The 19,502-nt window shown below is 42.6% G+C and overlaps 1 protein-coding gene across 4 annotated transcripts in view; it reads right to left on the reverse strand.

Annotated features, from left to right (window-relative positions):
* Window positions 1-19,502, reverse strand: part of OSBPL8 (oxysterol binding protein like 8) — a 171,619-nt gene that overhangs the window by 130,884 nt on the left and 21,233 nt on the right. For 3 of the 4 annotated variants that reach the window (XM_069975413.1, XM_069975431.1, XM_069975405.1), the window contains one exon: window positions 304-408. In XM_069975413.1, coding sequence (XP_069831514.1) covers window positions 304-345 — 42 coding nt within the window. In that variant the 5' untranslated portion in view covers window positions 346-408. Of the gene's footprint in view, window positions 1-303; window positions 409-572; window positions 640-19,502 lie in introns of those variants that run through there. The other variant, XM_069975422.1, reaches the window with a different exon arrangement.

The raw sequence follows: 19,502 nt of genomic DNA on the forward strand, positions 1-19,502 counted from the left end.
AGCAATACAAAAAGCTAATAATAATAGTAATAATTATAAAAGTATATTGTTTAGTGGTCCTTACACATACACATGATCTATAACTTACAATTACAAACACTATACAGTCATTTTGTTACTATGAATTGGTAGATGCAGTAAAAGAAAAATGCATGGTCATTTTACATATAATGTATTACGATTGAAACAAGAGAGCATACCCGTATTTAATAAACATCAAGCCAAATGCCTTTTGCCGGACATGAAAATATTATTTTCTCTTAAATCAATAAGCAGCTGTAATTCTACCTCAAACTAACTCACCAAAGTTTTCTCAGGTTCCACTTCTGAGACGACAGTCTCCATATTGATGGCTGTCTCCTAATCTTCAGCCAGTTAGAGTTCTAGCATTCCAAAGCCTTGAGTATCCTGTAACAATAAGATAGCATGTCAGCGCCACAGGCAGAGCAGCAATAAGCGTCTGTTTCTGTGCCAAACAAGATGACATTTAGACGAAATTGTTCACTTTGTTAAATGGAAAAAAAAACAGACACAGGAAAAAAAACAAAAACAAAAAACCCCAAAACACTCACCACTGCTATGGGATAAAACAGTGACAGAGCTCCGTCAGCTCTTTAATAGAACATCTGCTGCTATGAAATCCCTTCCTCAAATACAGAGTGATTTGGAAGGCAATCCTCTCTGAGCAGTTGCAATAAATATTGCTTTCACAGCACAGGAAAAAAACCTGCGCACTACACACAGGGATCTATTGGTTCCAGGTTACAATCACAGCTGTCGGAGATAAGGCAGCTCTACACATCCAGGCTAACTTGGGCAGTGGACTTTTTTCACTAGAGCTAGATGGCACATGTGAGGCATAGCACCAACTGTGCTTGCTATAAAAAAAAACATGCTAGGCATTTATAGAAGTACCAGTATGCATGCCAAGAATCATGTGCCAACAGTATTTGACTGGCACTAGAACTATAGTCCGCACTCGTCAGTGTGGGGTAGAAAACTACTACAAGCAATGACTGACACGTGTAGGTGTTAAGCTGCACACCAATGAGTGTTTGACACACATCAGAGTATATGCACAGAAGCCTACACCTGCACATTATAACACTTAGAACATTCACAAAATGTGATATTAAAAAGGATCTAGCCCCAGGACATGATCGCTTTGTAGATTGACATTGTGTACTCCAATCTACTATTTTCAAATGGGGCAAGCTTTTATTTTTATTAGAGTGAATTCACATGTGATATACTTGGGGCTTGCAGAAACCCATGTGCTTGGCAACAACACAACCTCCTTTAGATAAATGAAAGTGATTTTTAGTCAAAGAAAATTTTGGAAAAAAAAAAAAAAATGTGCAGAGAAGCGGTTGACCATAAACAACCAATCAGATTTCAGCTTTCACTTTTCAAAAGACTATTTTTTAAAGGGGGAATCTGTCAGCTATAATTCATGTTCCAAACTGCTGATACTGTTATATAGCTGTTAGGGCAAGGGGACTCCTGGTACCTTTCATATATATGTCTGCAAGCTATAATGTCTCCTCTCTTCACCCTCCCTGCTTGACTAAAATCTGGAAATGTCCCAAGCAGGGTCAGAGGGGAGTAAGGAGGGGTTACAGCTTGCTGCACTTAAAGGGGAAGTCCAGGCAAAATAATTTTAAGATATGTTATTGCCCAACAAAAAATTTTAAAATTACTAATAGACACTTATTATGGGAAACACACCTATAGTGCACTTACTACAGCATGGCCTGTTCAGGTCTCTGTAAAGTTGGTGATATCACATAAACTGCCGACACCTGCCGCAGTGATGCGATAGACTGGAGCAGCAGGAGTTGGCAGTTGATGTGATGTGATGTCACCAAGTTTACAGAGACCTGAACACTTCATGCTGTAGTAAGTGCAGAGAAAATGCACTATAGGTGTGTTTCCCATAATAAAAGTGTCTATAAGTATTTTTCAGAATTTTAGTTGGGCAATAACATATCGTAAAATTATTTTGCCTGGACTTTCCTTTTAAGAAGCTCAGGAAAGCCTCCTTGACTCTTCTTACTGTATAATAAAAAAAAAAATTGTGTTCTGGAATACCAGACAGATATAAGAAAGGGACCATGTGTCTCCCTGATCTAACAGCTATCTAACAGTGTCAGCAGTCTAGAACGTGAATTGCAGCTGACGGATTCCCATTAACGAAAGTTAGAATCTAAATGGATGCTATAGGCAACCGCCCCACTGCATAAGGTTTGATACATTTCCCCTTAAGTGGTTTATCCTTATTATGATAAATTGTAAATCTGCCCACAGCAGTTTGTTATAGGTAAAGCAATACAATGATCATATGACGGCAAGAACCAGTGAATATTTTCTGTTTCTTTAAGACGACATCCCATGACGCTATGCTGAAGCCTGTCAATCCAGATGACTGAACAATACATTCAGGCACCGCTTTCTCAGTTAATTACCAAGCAAGTAATCTCCAATGCACAATTCTTGCCAGGGAAAGCCTCCAACATAAATACAGATTGACTGAACGCAAGCAGAAAAAACAAGGAACCCTGCATTTCACTCAATACGTCACTCGTCACAGATTTATGCTGTCAGAAGGAGACCCCTGTGCACTCTAGAGTAAGGTCTACAATGAGATGGGGTCATGCTGATCTTTTCAGGACACAGAGATTCATGTAATTAAATCATCATTCACTCTCTGCTGCAGAAAGGTTCTAAAAAAAGGAGACCACAAAACAGAAGACATCAATTGGAAGCAATGACCTCATGCTTTTTACTTGTAGCAGTATTGTCATATTTGTCAAATTAAAATGACTTATTTTTCTCGTTTTTGGGATTGAGGGTAAGTTCAATCTGTAATTAATATTATAAGCCTACTATAATGAACTAAGAGCATGGTTTAAAAAAAAAAAAAAAATTTCAGAATGTAGTGTGGAAAATAAATCAAAATATATTAGATTTGGAAATACATTGATTTCAGTGTTAATTTTGTCTATATAGTCCACTCAGAGAGATGGAACTTTAGACATGTTGTCAGCTTGAAGATAGTTCAATTCATCTGGGGCAAAGATACTGCTTGTATAAAGATATACATCTGTAGATTTATAGCACTACCATTGCTGCATGGCAGTCACATTCTTTCACCATGCTAAGTGAGCCTATTAGCTAAATAATTTGTATACTAAATGTTGTTAAAAAACTTTTATTTCAATCTTTGCTGCTAGTAGTGGCGCCAACACACATGCAGCATCCTGCTACCTGTCCCACCTTCTTAGGCCCCATTCACACGTCCGTGTCAGTTTTTACTGTCAGGAAATCCTGATCAGGAAACCTCAAATGTCATCAGGAAAGCATCAGGATTTCCTGACAGTAATCCGTTTTTACCTTCAGGAAACCATCAGGAAAAACCTTCAGGATTTCCTGATGAGAAGAAAAAAAATAGGACATGATGGGAGATGCAAACTGGATGGTCACAGCTTGCAGAACTACAACTCCCATCATGCCCGACTGACAGGTCATGATGGGAATTGTACTTCTGCAGTCTGTGGCCACCCAGGTTGCAGGGCATGGTGGGAGTTGTACTTCTGCAACCTGCATGGCCACAGGCTGCAGAAGCACAACTCCCATCATGACCTGTCAGCAGGGCATCGCGGCTTGGTGATCGGGCGGTGGTGGGGAGGGGGATGTACATCAGGAAAGTGCCCGTGATTCCGGCGCTCCCATAGACTTCTATGGGGGCGCCCGGGCCGGAATTCCGGACAAAAATAGGACATGTCCTATTTTTTCCGGATCTATTTTCCGGAACGGACACCCTTCCGGAAAAATTCGGAAGGGTGTCCGTGACCAATTAGAGTCTATGGGTCCGGAAATCCGTCCGGATTTCCTGATAGGAAATCCGGATGGTTTTTTCGGACGTGTGAAGGGGGCCTTACCTTTACCTGTGGTTGCTGACTACTGTTTTAAAATACAATAGTTGAAAAGATCCAGGAGGAGATAGAACATAAAAGTATAAAACTGTACAATATGACGAAATTCAATTGATGTCCCTGATTTTTTTATTTATCGCAAGCAATCTCAAGGAAAACCCTTTCTAGGGTTGGGGACGACAAAATACCGTGAATGGCATTTCTTACATCAAGGGAAAAGACCAATAAATTTAGTGCATCACTGTGCACAAGCTGAAGTAGGTTTAGAACATAAGTTATACCAATTTCTGCCATAAAGAACAAATCCATTAGGCAACAGAAAACCCCACTCTCTATATTAAACCCCACCCACTTTTTAAAATGGAAAAGGTCTTTAATTAACTCTACTGTACACTGATAAAACTGACAAATTCCCGCCGAAGCTTAAAGTGACTGTACCACCAGGCCCAGGTTGAAGCACTGTAGGCGGGCCGACCCACCCTTAGTGGGAGGAAACCCTAGCCCCTCTATGATAGGGTTTCTGGGGTTTCTTCCCACTGGGGGTGGGTCAGCCTTTCTCCAGTGCTTCAGCCTGGGCCTGGTGGTACAGTCACTTTAAGGGTATGTGCACACTGAGGAAAAGGCGAGGAATTCAGCTTGAAATTCAGCTCGAAATTCAGCTCGAAATTCCTCCCGTAAAATATGTACAGAGCAAAGTCCCATTGTGTTCAATGGGTTTTCTGCTCTGTTGTTCACACTGCAGAATTTCCGAGCAGAATTTTCTGCTGTAGATCTGCTAGAGGAATCCTATAGAAGTCAATGGGGGGCTTAAATTCTGCTTGAATTCTGCCTGAAAACTTTCAGCTACAATTCCTCGAGAATTGCTCAGTGTGCACATACCCTAAGGGTATGTGCACGCTGAGGAATAGGCAAGGAATTTTCAGCTGAATCTACTCTTAATTTCCGCTTGAAATTCCTCTCATAAAATATTAACAGAGGAATGTCCTATTGTGTTCAGTGGAATTTTTGCTCTTTCATTCACACGGCAGAATTTTCTGCTGCAGACCCACTTTCCGCCAAAAGAATTGAAATGTCAATTCTTTGGGTGGGTTCACACTGAGGAATTCTAACTGATTTTCAGGCGGATTGCGATGCAAAATGCACACGGAATCAGTACAGAATTCCACCCGAAAAGAATGAACATTGTGAATGTACATTGGCTTTAACCCCTTAAGGACAGAGCCAATTTCGATTTTTGCGTTTTTGTTTTTTCCTCCCTGTGCTTAAAAGGCCATAGCACTTGCATTTTTCCACCTAGAAACCTGCATGAGCCCTTATTTTTTGCATCACTAATTGTACTTTGCAATGACAGGCTGAACTTTTGCATAAAGTCCACTGCGAAACCAGAAAAAAATTCAAAGTGTGGTGAAATTGAAAAAAAAAGCATTTTGTTTATTTGGGGGAAATGTGTTTTACGCCATTCGCCCTGGGGTAAAACTGACTTGTTATGCATGTTCCTCAAGTCGTTACGATTACAACGATATGTAACATGTATAACTTATATTGTATCTGATGGCCTGTAAAAAATTCAAACCATTGTCAACAAATATACGACACTTAAAATTGCTCCATTCCCAGGCTTATAGCGCTTTTATCCTTTGGTCTATGGGGCTGTGTCAGGTGTCATTTTTTGCGCTCTTGTGTTGATGTGTTCTTTCTATCGGTACCTTGATTGCGCATATACGACTTTTTGATCGCTTTTTATTACAATTTTTCTGGATTTGATGCGACCAAAAATGCGCAATTTTGCACTTTGGGATTTTTTTGTGCTGACGCCGTTTACCGTGCGAGATCAGGAATGTGATTAATAGTTCAGGCGATTACGCACGCGGCGATAGCAAACATGTTTATTTATTTGTTTACTTTTATTAACCTGGGAAAAGGGGGGTGATTCAGACTTTTATTAGGGGAGGGGGCTTTTTACTATTAACAACACTTTTTTTTTTTTCTTTTACACTTATACTAGAAGCCCCCCTGGGGGACTTCTAGTATATACACTTTGATCTCTCATAGAGATCTCTGCAGCATAGATATGCTGCAGAGATCCATGAGATAGGCACTCGTTAACTTCCGGCTGCTGCAGCCGGAAGTAAACGAGTGCCGAGCCGGGGACGGTGCCATCTTGGAGCGGTCCCCGGCCGGCTTCAGTTACGGAGATCGCTCCTCCGGGATAACATCCCGGAGGAGCGATCTCCCCACTAGACACCAGGGATGCCGCTGCGTCCGGTAATCGGATGCAGCTGTCAACTTTGACAGCTGCATCTGATTACTGTATTAGCGGGCACGGCGATCGGACCGTGCCCACTAATACCTGCGGTCCCGGGCTACAAGCGGCACCCGGGACCGCCGCGGTTCAGAGCGCGGCCGCCGCACGGCCCCGCTCTGAACGTCCCTAACGGCATCAGGGCGTAAATATACGCCCTATGTCGTTAAGGGGTTAATGGGCTTTCCGCTTATTTGTTCACACAGCGGAATTTCCGCGCTGAAGATTCCACCGCGGACCCCGCTTTCTGCCTGAAGAATTGACGTCAATTCTTTGGGCAGATTCCGCTAGAGGAATCCTATAGAAGTCAATGGGGCTTTAATTCTGCTTGAATTCCGCTCAAATCCTGCTCCTATTCTGCCACCCTTTGGGTGTGTTCACACTGAGGAATTCTCGAGGAATTGTAGAGTAAAGTTTTCTGCTTGAAATTCCTCGCATATTCAACTCTGGCAGAATAGGAGCAGAATTTGAGTGGAATGCAAGCAGAATTTAGGACCCATTGACTTCTATAGGAATCCTCTAGCGGAATCCTCCCAAAGAATTGACATGTCAATTCTTCAGGTGGAAAGCAGATCCGCGGTGTAATTTTCAGCATGGAAATTCTGCTGTGTGAACAAATTAGCGGAAAGCCCATTAAAGCCAATGTACATTCACAATGTTCATTATTTACGGGCGGATTTCAGTGCGGATTCTGTGCGCATTTTGCAGTGGAATCCACAAGAATTCCTTAGTGTGAGGAATCCTAGAGGAATCCTATAAAAGGTCAACGGGGCTTGAATTCTGCTTGAAGATTGCTCAAATTCTGCTGAGCAGGCAAGAAATTTCAAGCAGAAAAATTCTCTTCAATTTCTCGCCTATTCCTCAGTTTATACCATAGAGAAACAGTGGCAATCATATAAAACAGAAAGCCATTGCTAATAATGTGTTCAACCTGTAAATTATTATTAAAGCATCTTCTTTTAACCCAGAGGTGTTATTCATTCTCTTAATAATTCTCAGAAAGGATTGCTAGAATTGAGCAGAGTACAGAGTTCAATAACATTATAAGATGAAATTCTCCTTAGTAGATTTCTGCCCTCAGTACAGTACAGTCACCAATGCCCTCCCAGTGCCCAGTCACCAATGCCCCCCCCCCCCAAACCACTTGTACCTTTGGATAGCTTCTTTTAATCCAAGATCTGTCCTGGGGTCCGTTTTGCAGGTGATGCAGTTATTGTCCTAAAACAACTTTTAAACTTGCAGCCCTGTGTCAAATTGGCGTGGCCTAGAGTGTCTGTGTATTGGGCTTGAACCACTTCCCCATCCCTCCTCACATTTAGGAATGCTCCAGGCAGGTTTTCTCCTATTCCTCATCTGTGTGAATACTGCACATGTGCACATGTGTTGGATCGTTAAGGCACCTGTGCAGTGTTCAGACAAGTGAGGAATAGGAGATATTCTGGCCAGGGGCATTACTAATGGTGAAGAGGGTGGGGAGGAGGGATGGAGAGGTGTTTCAAGCCTGGGGCACACACACTCTAGGCCACGCCAATTTGACAAAGGGCTACAAAGTTTTAAAGTAGTTTTTTAGGACAATAACTGCATCACCTGCTGAGTGAACTCCAGGACAGGTCTCGGATTAAAAGCAGCTATCCAAAGGTACAATCGGTTTTGGGAAGCAGAATGTGGGTACATAGTCACTTTAACTAACAGCTATAGTCCAATGTTACAGCACACCAAATAGTGATAGGTTACTCTTCTTCTGGAGAAACTCCCATGGTGAACATAAAACAGATTTACTGCCAGAAAATTTTTATAAATTAGGTGCTTTACACTTCATGGTTGCATGAGGATTCTGCTTCAGGTATGGGTGAATGATGGGAATTAGACTTGGAGACATAAATTCCTTATATGAAACAGCTGGGTAGATTTATTAGTGTCAAAATGCCTGAATTCTAGCATAGTTTGTGAAAAACTAGCTTATATGACTTGCACCACAAAGTCGTCATACTCAGCTTCCCCAATCCCTCGCAGCTGCTGTGTTGGTGCTTGGTGAACAGTCTCAAGAACGGAGTGGTCGACTTGTTTTAGGAACTAGAAGTATTCAGGGATAAGGGGCGTCAGAATGGCAGGTGTAATGTATCGGGGCAAATGTGACTTTTATTTATGTCACTCATAGCCAAGTGCAATTGTTATTTTCTTTTTTTTCTTTTAATTGATCTCTGTTATACTACGCTAACACACCATGCTCCCTAGATCAAAAGAAAAGCAAAATCCTATAACTAATGCTTGAGAAATTAGTTCAACAGAGAATTGTTTACACAAAAATACAGAATATCCATATGGAACAAACACACTCTTTGCCAACAGTTTAGCATGAACTGGATCAATTATGCTTCCTCTTAGTACCACAGCCAATGGCAAAGGATAATTGTGTGGGTGGAAGAGAGAGAACACATTTCACTAGAACAACAACAGATCCTTGCTATGAACTACTTAAGAGAAACTGTGGTTAGATGTTACGGTAGAGGAAAGCAAAGTTAAATAAAACCTGAGGAATAATGCTCTGAGCTTTTAAAATATAGTGAGTCTCCTTTTGAATTAAGGCACAAAACTTGGAGGCAGTAAGTACTTACAAAAAAGGTTAATACTCGCGTAAACTACAAAAAGAAGAGTTGACTAGTCTGATTTATGAAACCTAGAGGTAGAAAGTCCGGAGTGAACAGGGACACACACGTGCATTCAGTATACATTTATAAACTTACAGGGAGAAAGTCCGGAGCGAACAGGGACACACATGTGCATTTAGTATACATTTATAAACTTACAGGGAGAAAGTCCGGAGCGAACAAGGACACACATGTGCATTCAGTATACATTTATAAACTTACAGGGAGAAAGTCCGGAGCGAACAGGGACATACATGTGCATTCAGTATACATTTATAAAACTTACAGGGAGAAAGTCCGGAGCGAACAAGGAGACACATGTGCATTCAGTATACATTTATAAACTTACAGGGAGAAAGTCCAGAGCGAACAAGGACACACATGTGCATTCAGTATACATTTATAAACTTACAGGGAGAAAGTCCGGAGCGAACAGGGACACACATGTGCATTCAGTATACATTTATAAAACTAACAGGGAGAAAGTCCGGAGCGAACAGGGACACACGTGCATTCAGTATACATTAATAAAACTTACAGGGAGAAAGTCCGTAGTGAACAGGGACACACACGTGCATTCAGTATACATTTCTAAAACTTACAGGGAGAAAGTCCGGAGTGAACAGGGACACACGTGCATTCAGTATACATTTATAAAACTTACAGGGAGAAAGTATGGAGTGAACAGGGACACACGTGCATTCAGTATACATTAATAAAACTTACAGGGAGAAAGTCCGTAGTGAACAGGGACACACACGTGCATTCAGTATACATTTCTAAAACTTACAGGGAGAAAGTCCGGAGTGAACAGGGACACACGTGCATTCAGTATACATTTATAAAACTTACAGGGAGAAAGTATGGAGTAAACAGGGACACACATGTGCATTCAGTATACATTTATAAAACTTGCAGGGAGAAAGTCCGCAGTGAACAGGGACACACATGTGCATTCAGTATACATTTCTAAAACTTACAGGGAGAAAGTCCGGAGTGAACAGGGACACACATGTGCATTCAGTATACATTTATAAAACTTACAGGGAGAAAGTATGGAGTAAACAGGGACACACATGTGCATTCAGTATACATTTGTAAAACTTGCAGGGAGAAAGTCCGCAGTGAACAGGGACACACATGTGCATTCAGTATACATTAATAAAACTTACAGGGAGAAAGTCCGGAGTGAACAGGGACACACATGTGCATTCAGTATACATTTATAAAACTTACAGGGAGAAAGTCCGGAGTGAACAGGGACACACATGTGCATTCAGTATACATTTATAAAACTTACAGGGAGAAAGTATGGAGTAAACAGGGACACACATGTGCATTCAGTATACATTTGTAAAACTTGCAGGGAGAAAGTCCGCAGTGAACAGGGACACACATGTGCATTCAGTATACATTAATAAAACTTACAGGGAGAAAGTCCGGAGTGAACAGGGACACACATGTGCATTCAGTATACATTTATAAAACTTACAGGGAGAAAGTATGGAGTAAACAGGGACACACATGTGCATTCAGTATACATTTATAAAACTTACAGGGAGAAAGTCCGCAGTGAACAGGGACACACATGTGCATTCAGTATACATTTTTAACGCAAAGTGTGTATCATACAATTTTCCCTGGAGTAGTGACCGAAACACAGCAATTGATAAAAGGCCTATGGCAGTGTTATCACATAGCGGGAGAAACCATGCTTAATGCTTTTGTCAATGGATTTGCAATGTCTACGGGAATATCATCAACATCTCGTGGCAGTAGGCAAAAGTATGGTTGAGGATAGCCTTTTTCAGTGTCGCCGAGGAGGGAGTGCTGAGGCCTGCATCATGCTGCTGCGGTTCGCTCATATCTTGGAGGGGACTTGAGACACTGCTAGGCCCGCTCAGCCATTCAGCAGCTGAGACGGGACATTGTTACAGTCTCTGAATGCTTGAGTGGCCCTGCCAATGTCATGTCTCAAGTTCTGTCAAAGACGTGTGCAGCCACAGGAGCATGATGCGGGTCCCAGTGCTGGGGCTGGAACAAGTGGCAAGCCAGTGTGCTTCTCCTGTCTATTTCTAGTGCTCAGTGTGCGTCTCTGTGCTGAACAATGAAACTTTTGAGATGTCAAAAAAAATTTTTAATGCATGGTATCACTTTAAACTAATGACAGTCTGCCTTTAACTATAGCTTTCCATCGGTCAGAGCTTTATGTTTCTGTCACTAAGATCTATTTTGGCTAGATAGAAATATTGCTTCTCAAAAACTGTAACTACTGCATACTATTTTAATATACAGTTCTATATCTATGTATAAATAATGAGCTCCCCAAAAAGGAATTACATTATAGGAATAGGCTATAACTCAAACTTTCTGCGTAGAGGGAGGATGTTGTCACGTGTCGTTTGTGCTTGGTGGCAGATAAAATGAACCCTGGGCTGTCCACACATCCTTGGCCCCTCAACTCCACCAACCCTGCTCCATCCTCATGTGCAGGCACACTGACACAGGAATTTAGAAAGATGACCCTGCTACCACTGGAATAAAAGTCTTTTTATCTTCAAATAATGTCTTCCTTCTGTGTAGTCCCCTATAGTAGACGATCCCCCAGTGTACTCCCTGTATGGCAGATTGCCCCCTGTGTAGATTCCCTTTAGTAGATTGCACACTGGATAAGTTCCCTTTGGTGGATGGCCCACTGTGCAACTCTCCTAAATTAGATGGCCCCTATGATATAAAATAAAACACAAACCTACCTCCCACACACGCCGACGTAGGTCTTATGGCACAAGCAGCGTGCGTTACAGACAATGCCTGTGTCAGAAATCCCGTCCACCTGTCAGTGCTCCATCAATAGCAGAGCACTGACAGGCAAGGCACACTGCCTGTGTCAGCAGACAGAAGAGGGCAATGCACAGCAGTAGAGCTGCAGCAACAGAGGAGCGTGTGGGAGGCAACTTGTTTTATTCCATTATTTGATTTGGGCGGTTTGGGCAGCCGTGACCCCCCCCCCCAGGTGAATCAAACCCCAGGGGGCTGTCGAAACCAGCTAATACATGCACAGGGGTTACAGCTGAGGGGCTCCCTTAGTGCACCGGCCCCATGACAGAGGGTTGGTCTGCCTTCCACTACCAATGGTAGTGTTGTCTGCCCTCCTTGAGTGACAGTCAAAATAACAAAATAAAAAAAAATCTACTTGTGGCCTCCTGTGCTTATTAATGCATAAACACTGATGTTATTTCTAGCAGATGGAAAAGGAAAGTAATAAATCACCTCATATTGGTAGATTCTGTAACAGTAAAAACCTCTGATTTATAATCCTTTCAACACTGGTCGTCTTTAAACATTATGCAATAGTTCTAGAATCATTCAATTACCAAAAACCTGGTTGTCATTTCATTTCCTAATGTAACAAATGGGATGATGCCCAGAGTGATTAATCTTGTCTACTATGTCAGCAAAAGTGCATACAAATTACATTAACTCATTAAAAAAAAAAAAATAGAAAAAAGATAATTTAAACTGACATACTATTCATGCAAAACAAGAAATCAAATGGGGGGGGGGGGGCGAACAAAAAAAAATGTTTATCCTTACGCTCAGAAGCCAATAAGAAATGTCTAAAATCAGCAAAACTCTGCAATTGGTTTCACACCAATTGCAATGCTAGTTACTGTAATTTCTGATTCCTCTTGATATAGACATGTGACTACTGCAGCCAACCACTGCCTCTGACTGGCAACTGCTGCAGTCAGTCATTGGCTCCAGCGGCCATATGTGCATGCTGAGTGGGCACCTGGGAAACACTGACATGTAAGTTTTGGAGAATCAGTAAGATAAAGTACTGCTTATTTTATTTTACAACATTCAGAGTTGTTTTCTATTTTTTACTCTTAAATTTAACAGGCCACACAACCAAGCTAATGAGGACCTGTGGCCCATCCAAAAAAACTGAGACTGCACAGACATTAAAGGGGTACTCTGGCTGAGACCCATTTTTTGGGTTAAAACAATATCCACTTCCCCGTCTCCAGCGCTGCAACCCGCATTCCGCTGCTCCAGTCTCCCGATGTCCCGACACTTTCTGGTTTTTAAAACGAGACATGATGTGGCAGGACCGCTCACATATTCAGCGGTGGTAGCAGTGGTGGTAACAGAATGCCTGAGTGGTCCTGCCACATCACGTCTCAAATCCTGCCTCAAGACCAGGAAGCGGATATACACTGGGATATGCACAAGCCTAAAAGACAGAAATGGCTGCACATCGCAACCATGGTTGACACGAAAGCTTGTTTAGCTACATTAAAAACCAACATCAGAAGTTCGTATATAATTTGATCAAACCATATTGCCTCATGTACAACGTGCAGGTCTTTGATACCAGAGTCCCTAATCAAACAACACTGTGCCGGTCAGTGGACACAAACCCCACAAAGCGTGCGCAAGCAGGGAAAGGGGACCACGAAACGGCCCCACAACCCCAATGTCACAGGCCCCAAGGGCCCCCCAAACCCCACAGGCACCGCCGGCGGAGAAAGCTATGACCAAACAACACAAGTGTGAACAAGCTGTTACCTCTGACCATTGCTCCTGCAGGTAGAATGGGAGAATCAAAGGAGGTACTTGCCATATGTACACAGAAGTTTCCTACTAATTTGGATCACATGGGTCTTGCAAAGGAGGAGTGCTAACCACAATGAAAAAGGGACAGAATACATAAAATATGCACAAGCCTAAAAGGACAGAAATGGCTGCACATCACACCAAATATACACTGGGAGACTGGAGTGGCAGGACACGGACGGCAGTGTTGAAACCAGGCAGGTAAGTGGATGTTATGTTCACCCAATCCCTCCTCAGTCATTGACGAAAAATTGCCAGGTTTTCTGGTGCTCCCATAGACTTCTATGGGGTGTCAGTGCCGGAATTCCGGACAAAATAGGACAGGATCTAAAAAAAAATCCTGACCTATTTTCCATAATGGACACCCTTCAGGAAAAATCCTGAAAGGTGTCTGTCACTAACGCAAGCCGATGGGTCTGGAAATCTGTCCGGACGTGTGAAGGGAGCCTAAGATCGTGTTTCTACAGAAAATCATGTAACGTAAAAATTGTTTCCCGTTACCAAGAATACCAGAAAATAATACTGCTGGATAGCTGTACAGACATCATACATGAATACATACATGAATATTGCATTGATAAATATTCATCAAACTACTTGCTACTATGGTGCATACACACATCTATTTAAAAAAAAAAAAAAAAATGTGCTTGCCATTTGGCCTCCCACCTCTCTGTTAACTATTTGCCAGTGGTTCTTATATACTGTAGTTAAATAACTAAATGCATCAGATGTTTCTCATCTCTTTGAAGGTTTTTGACCAAATCTAAAATGTTGTGTGTGTGTTATGATCTTATCTTCTAGTTTCTTCCGCACACCATATGTGCCCCAGATTACTCAGTGATGCATATTTCTGTGTACTTTTTTGCTGTCGTTACCACCTTTATGATGAATTGTTTCTGCAGATTTGAAAAATAAACTGTATTTAAAAAAAAAAAAACTGTAAACACTAGAACAACTTGATAACTACTTTTATTATTATTGTGAATATTTCTGCCTTAGCAAAATACTGTAGCTTAAAGGAGAAGTCCGGCCCTGTCAAAAACCTGACAGGTGGGGGCGCCGGGGGGTAGGTGGAAGCAACCTTTCCTTATCCTCTACAGCGTGACTGTCCCCGGGACCCCCGCCGGAAGGCATTTTCCCACAGTCGTGATGACGTCAAGGGGGAGAATGCCCATTCTGGCTGATGGACAACCCGCACAGCCAGTCAGTGACTGCAGTGGCATCCCACCAGTGTCACTGACTGGCTGAGCCATCATCTGGGTTGTGACATCGGCTCTGGTAGAGACCCCGGAGCGGCAGTCCTGCGCTTGAGAGGCACAGGGAGGGATGAGTTGGTGTACTCCCTCCCCCCCCCCCCCCCCCCCCCCCCCCGGTTAGAATAATTCTGCCCCTTGGCCGGACTTCTCCTTTAAATATACATTGTATATTATATATGTAACTATATATATATACTTCCTATGACCTCTATATATAGGAAGTTGCACGAGCTATATTTTAACTGGCCTTTCTACAACCCCACTCCACAACTCAGGCTGAGTGTTAGTGCCAGGGCAGGTGCAAATTTCAGATCAGGGAGCATAAAGTACCTGGCACTGCGCTTATCATGTAATTTCTAAATCTACAGTTACAGGCTCAGCTTACCTAACACAGTTGCATGAATGAACAAGGCAAACAAGGAGCTCAGGAAATCCAAATGTAAACCAATTTAAAGTTACTCTGATCTATTCTAAGACAACCCCAAAACACACGGAACAGGAAAAAAATACAGCTAAATAAAAAACATCACACTGTACTGTGTGTATATACATACACTGGAAAATCTCCCAATGCTGACTTGCCCAAAGACATTTTGTTGTATTGAAATGAGAAGGGTTGTACTGAACTGTAATACAGCCCTGTTAGACTTTTTTTATGGTACCTATAATATATGACTCCAGTTTTAATGTTTTCCATCTTTTCTGTATGTATCTGACAAATTATTATTCTCTAGGACATATATCTGTAACATAGCGCCATACAAAAGTAATTTATCACTATTGGATGCACATCTCCCTGTGTAAACAGGGGATGTGCGGTAGATAGCATTACATGGACGCACAAACAATAGTGTTTGTTCGTGCAGCCACTCAATTAGTTATGACTTGTAAAAGCACTACAAACGAGTGCCGATCATGCTGATTAGAACTCTCTTGAGGCTGGCTGCAATAAAAGAATCTTCAGAGATTACAATTCCCTAAAGGGTGTGTTAAATGCTAACCATCGGCTGCATATTACATATTACGCAAGGAAATTGGTGGCTGATGGACAATGGTTTTAAGCATGTCAGAATCAAGACACCAGCCATCAGCCTGATGATCATCAGCCTGTGCAGCCTGGTAATCAGCCTTTGCAGTAGGTTAATATCTCACTAAGGATATATTCACACTGTGTGAAAGCGGTGGAATCCCGCCTGCCTCAGTGTGTCAATAGAAAGCTACGTGCACCTCCACTCTCCGCTCAAAGAATTGACAAGTCATTTTACCAGCAACGAAAGCTGAGCTGTGATTGGTTGCTATGGGCAGTTTACACCTGTGCATATTTTTTACACCCTTTCATAGATCTCCACCATAATCTTTAAAGGGGTAGTGCGGCGCTAAGAAATTATTCACAAAATAACACACATTACAAAGTTATACAACTTTGTAATGTATGTTATGCATGTGAATGGCCCCCTTCCTGTGTTCCCCAACCCCCGCCCGTGTACCCGGAAGTGTAAAGCAGTAAACATACCTGATCCGTGTCGACCGACCCCATCAAAGACGTCATCTTCGGGAGGCCGGCCGACCCAATTCTGCCGTCCCCCCTCTGCCGCGTCATAACTGTGCTCAGCCGCGATTGGCTGAGCACAGTTATGCTCAACCAATCGCGGCTGAGCAGCTGATGACGCAACGCTGGATGTACACTAAGAGCCCTATTACACCAAGAGATATCTGACAGATTTGTTCAGCCAAAGTCAGGAACGGACTATAAACAGAGAACAGGTCATAAAGATAAGACTGAGATTTATCTTGTTTTTCAATCTATTCCTGGCTTTGGCTGAAAAAAATCTGTCAGATAATCTGTCGGACATCTTTTGGTGTAATAGGGCCTTTACACATTAGGCAATTCCATAGAACAGGAGACACACATGACAATGAGAGGCTGCAGTGATGGTGGATTAGCCACTGCTTAGTAACATCACTCATGGCCTATAACGTTCATGTAAAGGACAATCATTACCAGAACTTCTGGTCCTGGCTGCCAGGGAGAAAAACATGGCCACCAAGACCTTTCACGAGACTTATGAATGCTTCGCATGTGGTTTATATCCATTGCTTGACTTGAGTGGTCCAGTAGAGGGACAAACTACAGTTCTTTTTCATAAGATATAGCACCTTTTGACCTGAAACATGCAAATAGCTGGCACAATTCCTTAACCTAAAAGTCAGAGGAATATTCTAATGGCACAGTGGCCCACATAAACCATTATCTTATACCTCATAAAAATCAGTAGCTTAGGGTTTGTGGGAACTCTGATCAATACAACACACTGTTAACCGGGGATGAATTGCCACATTAAGTGTCACCAAAAAGTCACAAACACTTTAAATTGCTAAATGTAAGGCAAACCCACAATATCAACACAGGAACCTAATTTCACAATGTGGATTAATTCTAGCAACATGTTAAAAGGAACCACGAAGAAAGGATAAAACAACGTACAATTATGCAATGCTTTACAACTGCAGTGGACAAACGAACATTCACTGGCAATCAAACAAAAGGATATATGACTCTACTCATTACAGCTTATTATAGGCACAAAGTATATGGGCAGGAGCCTGGGGCAGCAGGATTTAGGAAATGGGACTTTGCTAACCCATTATAAAAAAAAGTTTACTACAGCACACTGTCAGACAATTCCTTAGACATCTGGTGGTAGTGAGGGGCATGAGGTTAGAGCGTGTATGTAGCCAAATAGGTAAATCAGAAAATTTTACTAACTTAGAGCCCTATTACACCAGCAGATTATCTAACAGATTTTTTTTAAGCCAAAGCCAGGAACAGACTGTAATCAGAGAACAGGTAATAAAGGAAAGACTGAGATTTCTCCTCTTTTCAAATCCAGTCAGTCAGATAATCTGTTGGTGTAATAGGGCCCTAAGTGTGTGACATGTCAAGGTGCTTGATCACTGAAAAATGATACAGCTGTCTCCTTAGCTACACAGTATGTGTGAATCTGTGTGGTCTGAATGATGCCTAAAGGTGAGTTATGGCGGTGTCATTTTAGACTGGTTCAATAACTTTAAGAATATTCATAGCTACATAATTTGTAGGCATATGTCTATTCAGTTCAGCCTGTTACTTGTGTTCAGTGAATTTGCCAAACGGTTTGAGTTTGGCAAGGCTTCCCAAAGCCATGGATACAGCCATAGGGTGCCTTCACACGTACCGACTCACAGCGTTAATAACGCTGCGAGTCGGCTAGGTCCTAGCAGATCACTGTCATTACATACACGCAGCGGTCTGAACGACCGCTGCGTGTATGTAATTCTGCCGGCCGGCCGGCCGCCTCCTGCTCCGCTCTGTATACATACCTCCTCGCTCCACGGGGTCCCGGCGTCCTGCTCTCGCGCCCGGCCAATCAGTGTGTTGCCCTGCCGCAGCCACTGATTGGCCGGGCGGGAGAGCAGGACGCCGGGACCCCGTGGAGCGAGGAGGTATGTATACAGAGCGGAGCAGGAGGAGGGCGGCATCAGAAGGGGTTAAGCGGCCGGCAGAATTACATACACGCAGCGGTCGTTCAGACCGCTGCTTGTATGTAATGACAACGATCTGCCAGGACCTAGCATATTAATGCTGCGAGTCGGTACGTGTGAAGGCACCCATAGGCTGTTTTTCAAGGTTCCCTAAGGCACCATCCAACTTCTCCAGCAGCCAGGAGTTTACCTTAATAATATCCTCTGGCAGAGAGTTCCGGAGTCCCACTGCTTTTACAGTAAAGAATTTCTTTCTGTACTGGTGTGAAGCATGTTCCCTTATCACAAATAGGCATGGGAGATCATGGGAGATATCTATGTACTGCCCCTGATTTAATTATACAGTGGCGAAAAAAAGTATTTAGTCAGTCACCAATAGTGCAAGTTCCACCACTTAAAAAGATGAGAGAGGCCTGTAATTGACACCATAGGTAGACCTCAACTATGGGAGACAAAATTTAAAAACAAATCCAGAAAATCACATTGTCTGATTTTGTAAGAATTTATTTGCAAATTATGGTGGGAAATAAGTATTTGGTCAGTAACAAAATTTAATCTCAACACTTTGTTATACATCCTTTGTTGGCAATGGCAGAGGTCAAACGTTTTCTGTAAGTTTTCACAAGGTTGGCACACACTGTTGTTGGTATGTTGGCCCATTCCTCCATGCAGATCTCCTCTAGAGCAGTGATGTTTTGGGGCTGTCGCTTGGCAACAGACTTTTTACTTCCTCCAAAGGTTTTCTATAGGGTTGAGATCTGGAGACTGGCTAGGCCACTCCAGGACCTTAAAATGCTTCTTACGAAGCCACTACTTTGTTGCTCTAGCGGTGTGCTTTGGATCATTGTCATGTTGAAAGACCCAGCCACGTTTCATCTTCAATGCCCTTGCTGATGGAAGAAGGTTTGCACTCAAAATCTCACGATACATGGCCCCATTCATGCTTTCATGTACCCGGATCAGTCGTCCTGGCCCCTTTGCAAAGAAACAGCCCCAAAGCATGATGTTTCCACCCCCATGCTTTACAGTAAGTATGGTGTTTGATGGATGCAACTCAGTATTCTTTTTCCTCCAAACACGACAAGTTGTGTTTCTACCAAACAGTTCCACTTTGGTTTCATCAGACCCTAGGACATTCTCCCAATACTCTTCTGGATCATCCAAATGCTCTCTAGCAAACTTCAGACGGGCCCGGACATGTACTGGCTTAAGCAGT

This window comes from Dendropsophus ebraccatus, chromosome 1, assembly GCF_027789765.1.
Source record: "Dendropsophus ebraccatus isolate aDenEbr1 chromosome 1, aDenEbr1.pat, whole genome shotgun sequence".
Classification (NCBI taxonomy): domain Eukaryota; kingdom Metazoa; phylum Chordata; class Amphibia; order Anura; family Hylidae; genus Dendropsophus; species Dendropsophus ebraccatus.